General features: G+C 39.3%; 2 protein-coding genes across 2 annotated transcripts in view; both read left to right on the forward strand.

The window, feature by feature from the left end:
* The window catches only part of LOC106633210, an 18,328-nt gene extending 17,061 nt beyond the window's left edge, over positions 1-1,267 (forward strand). Inside the window, exon 2 of the mRNA XM_042221217.1 lies at positions 1-1,267. Coding sequence (XP_042077151.1) covers positions 1-1,267 — 1,267 coding nt within the window.
* Positions 1,268-7,276: 6,009 nt separating this feature from the next.
* Positions 7,277-11,432, forward strand: LOC102294437 (aquaporin-3). The gene is made up of 6 exons (XM_005922843.2): positions 7,277-7,536; positions 9,908-10,034; positions 10,187-10,324; positions 10,420-10,535; positions 10,642-10,859; positions 10,966-11,432. The coding sequence occupies exons 1-6, from the start codon at positions 7,429-7,431 to the stop codon at positions 11,168-11,170; spliced, it is 912 nt and encodes a 303-aa protein (XP_005922905.1). The 5' UTR covers positions 7,277-7,428; the 3' UTR covers positions 11,171-11,432.
* The last annotated feature ends 2,020 nt before the right edge of the window (positions 11,433-13,452 follow it).

The following is a 13,452-nucleotide window of genomic DNA, read 5'->3' on the forward strand; positions in this document are numbered from 1 at the left end:
ACACGAAGAACAAACCAAAGAGAAGCAAAAACCACCACAGGCCAAGCAAAATCGGAATCATGAAACTTCGAGTGAGGTTCATGAAGAAGTACAACTAGCACAGGATTACGAAATGACCAGAACTGCTACTTCAAATACAGTAATGCTTCATGGAGCTAAAATGCAAACAGCTGCAATAGTTCCAGTGTGGCTTTCCTGCACAACACAACCAGCACAAGAAGTCCTTGTGTATGCTTTATTGGACTCGCAGAGTGACACAACATTTGTGTTGAGTGAAGCAGCAGAAACCTTACAGATAAATAGAGAGCAAGTCAAGCTTAAGCTTTCTACCATGACGTCAAGAACTACAGTGGTGAGTTCTCTAAGAGTAAGTAACCTACAAGTCCGTGGCTTTTACTCCAACAAGAGAATCTCCTTACCACCAGTGTACACGCGTGATTTCATCCCAGCTAACAGAACTCACATCCCAACCAATGAAACTGCAGAAGCGTGGCCCCATCTAGTACACTTACAGTCAGAAATTGCACCTCTGCAGGACTGTGACGTGGGTCTGCTTATCGGATATGACTGTTCACAAGCCCTGCTTCCGAGAGAAGTTGTGTCTGGCAAAGAGAACGAGCCTTATGCACAACGTACAGACCTTGGATGGAGTATTGTTGGTAATGGAAACCCCTGTGTTGATTATGGGGACGCAATCGGAATCAGTCATCGCATAGTAGTGAGACAAGTGATACCAGATGTTGAGTCTTCTGTCAACCTCAAAAGGGTAGTGCATTATGTGAGCCAAACCAAAGTAAAGGAAGTAACTCCTTCAGACATCATAAGGGTCTTGGAATCAGACTTCTCAGAAAGAACTGGAGATGATATTGTGTCTCAAGATGATCTCAAGTTCCTGACAAAGTTGAGAAAAAACATTGTGCAAAATGATACAGGTCACTTTGAAATGCCACTGCCATTCAAAGAAGACAGGCCTAAATTACCCAACAACAAGATATGTGCCATACATCGCTTGAAGTGCCTGGAAAGGAGACTAAAGAAAGACCAACAGTACTACAGAGACTATGTAAGCTTCATGAATGACATCATTTCATGTGGTGATGCAGAGAAGGTCCTGATGAAGAAAATGATGAGAAATTGGCTTGGTATATTCCACATCATGGGGTTTATCATCCACAGAAACCAGGGAAAATACGTGTGGTATTTGACTGCTCTGCCAAATTCCAAGAAACATCTCTCAACGACCATCTACTCACTGGTCCAGATTTAACGAACACATTGGTGGGTGTCCTTTGTCGCTTTCGAAAAGGTTCTGTTGCAATCATGTGCGACATTGAGAGAATGTTCCACCAGTTTCATGTCAAAAGGGAAGATCAAGATTATTTGAGATTCCTATGGTGGGAGAATGGCAACTTGGAAACCTCACCATCAGTTTACAGAATGAAGGTTCATTTGTTTGGAGCGGCCTCGTCGCCTGGCTGTGCCAATTTTGGCCTAAAACATCTGGCAACTCAAGGACAAGGTCAGTTCAACGAAGAAACTATACATTTCATCCAAAGGAATTTCTACGTAGATGATGGATTGGCAAGTGTTCCGACTGAGAAGGAAGCCATTCAGCTTGTCAAGGAATCACGAGAGCTTTGTAGTATCGGACGATTGAGACTGCATAAGTTTGTTTCCAACAGCGAGAATGTCATGGCAACCATTCCACAAGAAGAGCGTGCCACAATCAAGGATTTGAACATGGCTTTGGACTTACCACATATGGAAAGAGCTCTTGGAGTAGAGTGGTGCGTCACGTCTGACTCATTCAAGTTCAGAGTTCAAGTGAAATCCAATCCACTAACAAGAAGAGGTGTGCTCTCTACTGTGGCCTCTATATATGACCCCTTGGGATTCATCGCACCCTTCGTCCTTGTAGGGAAACAAATGCTCCAGCAAATGTGTAAAGAAAGGATTGGCTGGGATGAGGAGCTTCCAGAAATCCTAAAACCTCAGTGGGAGTCCTGGATTAGAACCTTCTTTGGGTATCCAGTTACGGAAGCAACACATTAACCAGAGAATTCTGAGTAAAACCAAAGTTACTTTCCCTAGTAACTAGTTACTCTGAAAGTAACGAGTAACTTGAAGTAACTGAGTTACTTTTGATAGAAGTAACTAGTAATGTAACTAAGTTACTAATTTAAAGTAACTTTCCCAACACTGTTAGTGACTGAGTAGCCCGGGGCGAGGGAGGTCTGGGCTTCTCTGCTTGGGATGCTGCCCCCGTGACCGGGCCCCAGATAAGTGGAAGAAAATGGATGGATGGATGGATGGATGGATGTTACTGAGCAACATACAAGACTGATAATGCATGATATGTTTAGAGGAAGCAGCCAACCAAGATAGCGTGTGTCTCTGAGTACCTGTTTGTACACACCTGTACATTGCATGTCATGTACATGCAATGTAAATACAAATACTGTTATAAAATGATACATTTAATATGAAATTTATATGAAATTAAATTTACTTCAACTGTTTCTTAAATACAATATTCTTTTTGGACAGGTGTGTACAATATTCACCCTCAGAGGAGGAGAAGCGTCTATGTTTTTTTTTTTCCTGGAATCTGTCCAGGGTGCACCCCACCTATTGCCCTGTGGTAGTTGAAATAGGCTCTGCATGGGGAAGAGAATGGATAGATACTAGAACACCAAGAATACCTGTTGAACCAATTACATTTTTTAAACTTTGATTTACTGACAAACTAAAGTTATTCCCTTGTCTCCTGTGGGACAATACGTTTTAATGTTGATTCGGTTCAAAGAATTCAGAGCTTTAACATGTGGCCACCACTGATTAAATCTACTGGAACATAGATGTTTATTTTATGGGTCTGTGCGCTTTATCACCAGATTAACATTTTTTTGCACCATTTATTTTTTGGTCTTTTCCCAACAGCGTTGCATTTTACTTTTATATTTTTTATGGTTTTTGTAGATTTTTCTGTGGAGGAAAAGGTACATGGCAGGGTGGTGGTTTGTCTTAATTCCTGCTTCATAAATAGAAGTTTTTATTTCTCAGGAGATCTACATTATTAAAAAACTAAACTAACATTTGGTGGAATGCTCTATGAGCATTGCAAGTGTTCTGTTGAATCTCATTTGGCCACAGACAATCTTTAGTCAAGCATCTGTTATAGAAACTGTGGGAATGTGTGTTATCAAAACCAAAGATGCTAATCATAGCCATGAAGACATTAGCATTCAAGGCTGGACAGTTGCAACATTTAGATTACTTTGCACCATCAGCTGCTGTGCTGTTTGTATCTAAGTACGCTTTTGATTTAACCAACCCATTCCGAAAACTGTCACGGAGCTGGAGCCAACACCCTGTCAAAGAAAGAGACTTGGTTCTTAGAAACGCATAAGAAGAGAATTCCTAGAAGCAGACTCTCAGACTGAGCAATTGTCAAGTTATAACATGTGTTCACAAGATACTCCCTTTTTTGAGCCTTTTAAGTGCACTTGTTTTGTTTTCGTTTTACATAGCAACACCTGTAAATGTCTGTGGACAGTAGAGAGTAAAACGTTGCTTTTTTGTTACTGGCCATGGTTAAATCGATCCCCACCCTGTTGTGTTTTTGGGGTGATTTTATGATACTTTGTTTGTCTGTGGTGTCTCATTTATACATTATAATATTGTAAAGGTAAGAGCAAGTCTGGCTTTTCAACTTTGGGCCCCTCGTTACTGTTAATGTTCTATATCATCAAAAGCAACAATGGCTCTTTTGAGAAACACTTTTTCAGAGGTTGAATATATGTCCCCAAGGCTGCAAATGACACTCTTATGGACTAAAGGATTAATGACCTTAGAACATGTCTTCTCAAACCCCGAGATGCCAATCAAATTCCCAAGGATTGGTGTTGGAATACTGAACTCTGAACTTTAAACAGCTATGTGATTTAGACTAATGTAGTCTTTGGGCCTACCCTGCAACCCATTTGAGCTATTCTTTAAGAGTTATTCCAAGAACTGCAGCTGGAAGACAGTGTTATTTCCAGGAAAAGCTTTTTCAATTATTGCATGTTGTGACATGTAGGAATACTTACCTGTGTTTGTCTTCTTTGCTCATGTCTCTTTCTCTCTCTCTCTCTGTTTCTTTTATTATATGCATAATTGTATGGTACAGATTAACACTTTAAATAGTGGGTTAGCCAGACTTTATTTTTGCTCAAGGCATACATGCTGTAATATTCTTTTTGCATTTCCCTCTTGCCAAAATGTACATATGAGATGTTACAAGATGTTTGATCCCACTGCTTGTATTCAAGTCCCATCAAAATTTTAAAGGGCATTTTGTTCTGACATTTTGCAAGAGATACATTCTAGACTGCTGGCTCATGTAAAGAGCATATAGTGAGATTAAAGTTTAAAAATTATGATTTATTTATCAAACCACTACAGCTCTGGGTTGACTAAGTAAACACACTTTGTTTTAGCATAACATAATTGTCGAACACATGGTAATCAAATACACTTAGCATTGTAAAAAACTATTAGCTATACATAACCAGTTGATGTCAGATTAATAGCTGGACTCTGTAAATAAACCAAGAACATTAACATCAATCATCATGCTTCTTGGAAAAAAAACCCAAATCTGGCAGCTTGAACAACCATAATTAATGTAAGTACACAGAATTCTTACGTACACATTATTTCTTTTTAACATTAATCTGTTCTATTCAGAGAAACGTGTAGAATTTAAAAATCTGGAAGTTCTTTTTGTGCCTTTTCTACTAATCCACCCACTACTGATTTCAGTGTAAAAACTTCTCATAACCCAGCAAGTTAGCTCATGTTTTACTGTCTTGTTTCTGAACTAAGCTCTTCCAAGAAAAGTTGTTTAAAACCATACGGCTCCAAAACGGCCTTCTGAGTAGGGTTTGAGCTGGGAAATTGAAGTGAAAAGATTTAAAAGTAAAAAAACTAAGCCAAAAAGGAGCTTTTATAAAGGTCTTGAACAATAACGCCTGTGCCTGCTTATGACTGTCAGTGGCCACTGACATCTAACCAACCATCCACTAAACACTAGAAAATGGGTATAGTAGACAGCGGTGCCAGACAACCCCGTTCCCCATCCTTTTATTGAAATCTGTGCACTAGCACTTGATAGCACCATTTGTGTCAATTTCAGAGGAACCAGAAATCTTATCTGCACTAGTGACTAATTACATTTTGTCACTAAACTGTTATTACTTTCATATAAATTTAGACCCAGTTGCGCGGCATTTCCACTACACCAAAATGCCGTTACACTTTCGTGGAAGACCCAACAAACCTGTAAAACTAAAAGCTGCTCTTGATTGCACCACAAAGGTTGTGGCATGACAGTTCATTATTAAATGTTGTGCAATACTATTGTGCAGCATCTATGATTTGATGCCTAACTGGAATGACTCAGACTCATGCCAAAAAGTGCTTTTTCAAAATGTTTTTAGGATGTTGACATGATTGTGAGATTTTAAATGTGTAACTTTTCTGTGCAGTAAGTACCCGTATACCTATGCACATTTCCCTAGCAGTCCTCAGTTGAATACATACTATACTACTATACACGGATCCATGCTAATACCGGTATAGTTGTGGTCTTAAGTGGAAATAATCTCACACCTCCACTTAAGCCAGACAAATGAGGTATGATGAATGAACAAAAGAATATGCCAGACAAAATAAGGTGACAGACAGAAAGAGAATGATCTGGTACTGGTTGTAAATAGGTGTGAATTACAGATATGTGTGCATGCTCTCACAAATCCAAAATATGAAAACATGTCGATTTATCTAAATGGATATTTTAAGATCCAGTATTTGAAGTCTATACAGTTTAGGCTATGCTCGTTTAAAAAAATGGAGATTGGTTTGTTAAGATGAATACACAGAAAATAAATGGAGAGGCAACTTGTCTGAGGATCTATGTTGCTTGCGAATATTGAGACAAGTGAGATAGATCTGAATTTTCTTGTAAGACTATCTAATCCTCTCTTGCACAGTTTTAATGAGCTCATATGAATTATAGCTTCAGTTTCCTGTTTTTAGCTGGCAGGTGTGGTCCTCTGCAGCTGTAGCTCATCTACTTTAAAGTTTCTTGTGCATTCACAGATGCTGTTTTGCATATTCTGGTTGTGATGGGTGAAAATTTGAGTTATTTTTCTTTCCTATTAGTTCAAAACAGATTGTTAGTCTCCTCTAACCTCTGGGATCAATGGGACATTTTCACCCAGTGAACTGACACTTGCTGGCCAACTTTCCTTTTCCAGACCATTCTGTGTAAACCCTGGTGATCGTTCTGTTGGAAATCTCAAGACCGGCCGACATGCCATGAATTACCATACCAGATTAAAAGTCACTTAAATAATGTGTTTCTTCCTTATTTTGATGCTTTGTTTGAACTTCGGCAGATCATCTTCAACATGTCTACATGTCTAAATACACTGAGTTGCGATTGTGTGATTATTTACATTAAAGAACAGTTGCAAAGACATCCCTAGTAAAGTGACCAATGAGCATTTGCACAGGGAAACTGACCAACAGTTGTTTATAATCAGCTGAAAAACCTATGACACTTTTGGAAGGTCAGAGAAGAAGCATGATTGGTAAGTTCTTAGCTGTTGAGCTGGCAGCTAAACTATGGTTAAGTTAGAAGATATGTTATGTTTTGCTAAACAATTTTTTTATTGATGAGAGAAATATGTTGAGGATTAAATATTATTCGAAATGTCTTGACGTGTGCTTAATCACTGGGTAAGAAAAATCCTAGAAAGTTGATTCCGTTCATCTGCATGTGGCGTTTTCCGTGGGAGAAACGTTTCATCATTCATTGAACTGAATTCTTCAGTCTCAGCTGACTGCATCTTTTCCCAGCCTTGTAAACAGCACAATTGCACAAGCACCGAAACTAGCACTATTGACTAACAACTGGCCATGAGGTCAATCTTAAGTGACTTCAGGAGAAACCTGCACTCCACTGAAATTGAAGAAGTGTGCACCATGTGCAGATAAATGGAATCAACTTTCTTGGATATCATTTGTAAAGTAGGAAAGAAAGTCATTACCTCATGATATAAAGGATCCTGCTCTAATTTGGCACCATCTACAAAAGAGGCAAATTATAGCAAAGAACTGTGTTTATGTCCATTGGTATATCTGCATGAAAGTTGAAGAGAAAGTGGCTCTGTAAGAAAAAAGGTGAAGGACTGTGAATCAAGACACACAGTGGGGCGTGGTACAGAGGGTGGGTACAAGTTCAGGATTGCCTCTGTCCCAGCCCAGGTCTATGTATGTATTAAGAGCTCGCCTCAGCTTCACAGGCACTCAGGAGACCCTACAAGCTGTGCGTGCGTTTCTGTGTCATTTCTCAAAGTCATCAACCTGTGACAAGAAGACATGGGCAGACAAAAGGAGTATCTGAGTAAACTGTCCCGCTTCTTCCAGATCCGCAACCTGCTGCTTCGTCAAGCCTTAGCAGAGTGTCTTGGCACGCTCATCCTTGTAGTAAGTGTGTGTGTGTGTGTGTAGTTCTGCGTGAGAGAGTAAACATGCACTAACAATTCACTGAGTAATTAATAAATTAATACATGGAAGCACAGTTTTTACTCATGTTTCAAAGGTAACTAACAGAGAACTGAGATAGGATAGGACTGATAGGACCTGGTTAGACTTGGTTAGAGGCAGGTGAGACACGGTATTTATCCAGAGAGGGACTGCTTTTTTTTTGTTTTGTTTTTTAAAGGCTGACATCTGTGTGTATCAACTGATTAGCTGGACAGGAGAATGCAAATGGTCTTTAACAGTCAGATCCTTACCACATTCTTATAAATTACTGTGCCAAGTTCGGGCTACAGTTTTTTCCCTGCATGACGATGCTGCAGGATTTCTTAGTTTTTCCATGATAATCCGATCTCTAATTAGAAATATGACTAAAACCATGAAACACTGCAATCTCATCAACTCACTGTAAAAAGGAAACTGGCTGGCTCTCTGCTCTTTCTGGCTCTTGGTTAAGTTCATTTAAGATTCTTTTTTAAAAAGTAAAATTGTAAACAACACATCAACATTAATAAATGATAAAACAAAATAAATGTTTTTTACTATCAGGAATAGGTGGGTCTCTTCTCTCTATTCATTCAGGATGAGGACCAGATGAACGGCCTGATGTGGCTATGTGAAGTCTTAACAGTCATTCGCATAGCCACATCAGGCCCGGAGTGAAAGTCCCAACATTTTATTTGCTTCTGTCGGCTGACACGGCATAAAAACATCTTGACACGAGCTCAAGGCAGTTTACATATAATGCACCTGGACAAGTGCTTAAAGTGGCCTCGGCTGCTTGAGTCGGTGAAGTTGTAGGTTTATAAAAATTCTCCTCAGATATCAGGCATTAGACGTGGCATATTTCAGTGTTAAATTCGGCGCAATTTGCAATAAATCACATAATGCAAACTTTAGTGAATGGTGTTTGTTTTACTGATTGGGTATTTATGAAATAAAATATTTATTTTTATGTCATTTCAAAGTAAAAGCCATTTAGAGCGTCACACATTATTTAATAAACAGGAGTAATATGGAAGTCCAAATTTCAATGCGCCTGGGTTTGAGCAGTACATAGTGTCACTACTGATGGCACAGGAGAAGGTGTGGTGCAGTTATTCATCAGGGGATACATGTCAGTAATAACATTATTGGGTAGCTGAAACTGGTATTGTGCAAAAGTCAATCAATCATGAAAATGAATCATATCACAGAAATACATTTGCGAACACAATTTTACAGGCATAAATAATATTTTTGCACAGATAAAGTGATTCCCTAAGAGCTGAAATCTTGTCATATCTGAGCATGTGGGCAGTGTATAGGGCTGTTTGATATAACGATATATATTGGATGACGATATAAAAACGTCTATCGTTTCATTTTACACTATTGTTTGTTTCATGGTGTCGCAAAATAAACTGTTTACGGCAATATTTTTTCATAGTTTTTATGGTCACTGTAGTGGCTATATTAATTTCTTAAAGTTCTCTCTTTCTCTTATATAACCACACTACGACGGACAAGCGCCTGTTTTTATGCGTTGTGGTTAGCAACAACGACGGTAACAGCATCGCGTCCGCTTGTTTATGTTCCACATAAACCTTTCACAATAAAGCTCAAGATCCTGTTGAGACTTTTCAAAATAAACTGAATCACGTGAAAGAGCAGATTATTTACGAGATGAGAATTAAAAAAGAGCCGCCAGGTGCTAAAAAATAAACCTTAGACTCAAACGTTAGAACAGGCTTTTCCCCGCAGCACGCCGTGTAATAAATACTCACAAAGAAAACGGCGGCCTTTACAACTTATGTCTAAAAATGTATAGTTTCATGCATCGGTTAAAACACTCGACTCCAGCTACATGACACGCAGCAGGAAACACTTCCCGCAAGACGAGCTACCCGAGATTCACCGAATTTACAGAAAATGTTACATTTTTGTGATTTATATCATTATCGGGATAGAATTCTTATATCGGGAAATGAGATTTTGGTCATATTGCACAGCCCTGGCAGTGTATGTTAAATAGAGGACAAAATAAGTGACAGGCCTAAAAATCCGTAGCCGGCACATGAGAAAGGGTCTAAGTGTAAGGGTGGAAGCGTAGGTAGGCACCGATGTGGATGTCTACCTGTAAAATACTGTCCAGGCTCTGTCATGGTTTGGGGCTGCAAGCCTTTGGTTCCTGGGATCTTGTCAAACCTATGATTATATAACTGTCAATATATCAGTATATCAACTGTTTCAACAACAGAAACAACCATAATGTTGTGTACTTTGTTGTGTAACTTACTAGGATCCAGCTGAACTTGCTTTTCTACTCTTTCTTCAGATGTTTGGCTGTGGCGCTGTGGCCCAGCGGGTGTTGAGCGGTGGTTCCCATGGCTTGTTCCTTACTGTCAACTTTGCCTTTGGCTTTGCTGCCATGTTAGGCATCTTGGTCTGTGGCCAAGTGTCAGGTAATCAATCAGATTTATGGAAGTGTATGATATAATCAGCTATGGGTGTGCGTGTGTGTGTTTGTGTGTGTGGCTTTACTTTAGGCAAGGCTGTAATTTTGTGTGATTATGGACTGCACACACTGACATAATGTCAACATCTGCATTTGCAGGCGGCCATCTCAACCCAGCAGTAACTTTTGCCTTGTGTCTGCTTGGAAGAGAGCGCTGGAGAAAGTTTCCCATGTACTTCCTCTTTCAGACAATTGGTGCTTTTTTTGGTGCCGCTATTATTTTTGGCATGTACTATGGTAAGTGAAGACTTCCAGTGGTGAGTCAGAATTATCTTGTTTTTTTTAAAGAAAAAAAAAATCCATGGTACATTTCATTGTTTGTATCCCTCTAGATGCTCTGTTGCTCCGTCCTGGAAGTTTTAATTTTACTAGCATTAACAACACGGCTGGCATATTTTCAACTTACCCTGCGAGGCATCTCACACTTGTCAATGGTTTCTTTGATCAGGTGCTCTTTTGAAACTCAAACATGTATCATACACATAATTTCAATTCTGAAATAATAAATGATATATCCCATTATTCCTTCTTACTTGTACCCCTCCTCAACACAGATTATTGGCACAACAGCGCTCATAGTTTGTGTTCTGGCCATTGTGGATCCTTACAACAACCCTATCCCCCAAGGGCTGGAAGCCTTCACTGTGGGATTTGTGGTTCTTGTCATTGGATTGTCCATGGGCTTTAATTCTGGCTATGCAGTCAATCCTGCCAGAGACTTTGGACCACGTCTTTTCACCTCTATGTCTGGGTGGGGGGGTGCTGTTTTCACGTAAGTAGACAGATTTTATACATTTTTCCTTCACATTGCCCTTCCACTGCTCTCTGTTTGTTAACTCTTTTTATCTGGCAATAAGTGTGATCCTGTCTGCCCGCAGGGCTAGAGACTGCTGGTTCCTGGTCCCTATTTTTGCCCCATTCCTTGGTTCCATTATTGGCGTAGTGATTTACCAGTTGATGGTTGGTTTCCACACAGAGGGAGAAGCACGTGACAAGAAACAGGGGACAGTCCAGGAGAACCTCCAACTTGCCAATGTTGCATCCTCAAACAACTCTAAAGAGGCTACCAAAGAAATTTACTGAGGGTCTTGCAGAAATACAGCTAGTCACTGCATTTGGGAATGCACAGTATAACAGCAGCATGTTTATTTCCTGCCATTTTTCTCAAGCTATCTCTGTCTGTTGGGATTTTTCCCCAGATAGTTATCAGGTCTTGTTACTGTATCAGAGTTTTGAAAAATGACTGTGTGAGTAGAAAAGCAAATTCAGAAACACAGAATTACATTAATTCTTTTATGAGATGATTTTGTATTTGATTCTCTATAAAACTTCAGTTTTTACACTACTTTAATGTTTAATGTTTTTTTTAAGATAGGTAGTGTATGCATATATATATATATATATATATATATATATATATATATATATATATATATATATATATATATATATTCAGTGCACATGTGCACATGTGGTGCTCTATTAGTTTCTGTGCTTTTTTGTGCTTTTTTTTAGCCTATTTCAATGTTAATCTGCTTGAAAATAGTAAAGTACATTTCGTTTAAAGTTCATAACAGCCAGCAACATATTTTAGTGCAGACTGTGTTAGCTGTGTTCTCAGGTGTTGACAGATTGTGGTGAGATTATAATCTGCCACTGCCACCTTTTCTCTGAAACCAGCTAGAGCTGCTATGATTTTAAAACTGAACTTTTTTCCCTGAAAAAATGATTTTAATGTCATTCAACACTATCAAGTACTTTTAATTTCATGCTTGAAACAACATTTATATTCTATGTGCAGAAACATATTCCATATGGTTTTTAATATCTTATATGTGGATGTATTCACTGAGGTGTACCAGATTGGAGAGTGAATATTTTGTAAGTAGGATAAGGGGAAATACTTTTGCATTTATAAAATAAAGTTCTGTTTTGTTTTTTTTAGTGCTGTTTACTGTTGGTTGTGCAGCTTGACACTGCTTTCTCATGTTTGTCACAAATGGATAAAGGTCACTCTTTCGAGGATGCCAATGTTCACATTTTGGACAGAGAGGACAGATGGTTTGAAAAAGGAGTGAAAGAAGCCATCTATGTCCACTGTGAGCGACCATCTTTGAACAGAGGCGGTGGTTTACGACACCAACTCTCTGCCATCTATAATCCAGTTTTGAGTTCCCTCCCCAGACGCCTTAACGCCCACTCACATCCTGGGCCATCTGACCTCAGGAATTCGCATGATAAGGTGGGGCCAGGTTTCACAATGAGCTCACCCGAAACCCTGGCTGATTGGGACCCACACCCAGTTTCACACCTTGGCTCAGGCGATTAGAGGATCATCAGGGGGTCCTTTTGTCCCTCTGTGGGGGGATACTCCCACTAGGTTTAAATCTGGGACTCCCCACCATTTGACCTTAGAACTTAAGAAGCTTCTCGGATGAGAGGTGAAACGTCTTCAAGCAACTTAAAGAAGTCCAGACGCTTTTCTTTGCAAGCTCCTTTGACTGGTACAACTGCGATTACAGGGTGACAGTTTTGAATCAAAATCTGGAAAATAATGTTACTAAAGCTTTGAAATGTAATATGATCTAGTATTACACCCTTTGGATCCCTTTGGACTTGCCCCTACTTGTTAAAGGTGTCACTGAAATTAGGACAGCTGCCGACACCGAGACGCTTAATTTGAACATCGCATCAGATGAAGCTTATCTGCATATGTTTAATGTACCTGCTGTAGCTTTACTGCATATTTTCGCGGTGTAAAACAAAAAACGGTGGATGTGAGCTTTTACAACGTTCGTTTTTCTTCATGTTGGAGCTTGTTGAACCGGTGGCTTGATGAAAGACTTACGCAAGCTTTTTACCAGTAAAGATTTTAAGGGTGATTACTCGAACAAGAGTTGCCGTTTTGGCCCATTTTGTTTCCACTCACCCACCTCTTTGCCTCTAGCTGTGTGTGTGTGTGCACGAGCTCATCGTTAAACAATGACATCATCTTCACTGCTGTTGTTGCGACTGGGACTGGGGGCTGCCTGGACCCAGTGATGTCATACTTGTTATTCACACGTGTACTCCTAGATACGTTTGCACTGCAGATCTATTTTTAGTCAAAAATGTGGGTGACAAGTGAGCGCAAGAGATTCTCGAAGATTTCTTTTCAGTCTTGTTTTAATTACAACATTTGTACAAAACAAGTCAGAAAATAAATCAAATGCTTGTAATAGCGTATGAATACTCAGTTATTTGCCATCTTTGTTTTTCTTATTCTTTGCCTTTTAAGAATTTGGATTTACTTGCCATTTATCAACAAGATATGTGGATACCCAGTTTTTATCCAAGTGTAAGGGAGAGAAAATGAGGGCAAATCT

The sequence above is a fragment of the Haplochromis burtoni genome, unplaced genomic scaffold, assembly GCF_018398535.1.
Source record: "Haplochromis burtoni strain Fernald_Lab_line unplaced genomic scaffold, NCSU_Asbu1 Contig_63, whole genome shotgun sequence".
NCBI lineage: Eukaryota > Metazoa > Chordata > Actinopteri > Cichliformes > Cichlidae > Haplochromis > Haplochromis burtoni.

Bases quoted from the DNA above. Each gene is read 5' to 3' on its own strand.
- LOC102294437 (XM_005922843.2), top strand. From the start codon at position 7,429: ATGGGCAGACAAAAGGAGTATCTGAGTAAACTGTCCCGCTTCTTCCAG. The intron at 7,537-9,907 runs GTAAGTGTGTGT...CTCTTTCTTCAG, and splicing joins TTGGCACGCTCATCCTTGTA to ATGTTTGGCTGTGGCGCTGT. The intron at 10,035-10,186 runs GTAATCAATCAG...CTGCATTTGCAG, and splicing joins GGTCTGTGGCCAAGTGTCAG to GCGGCCATCTCAACCCAGCA.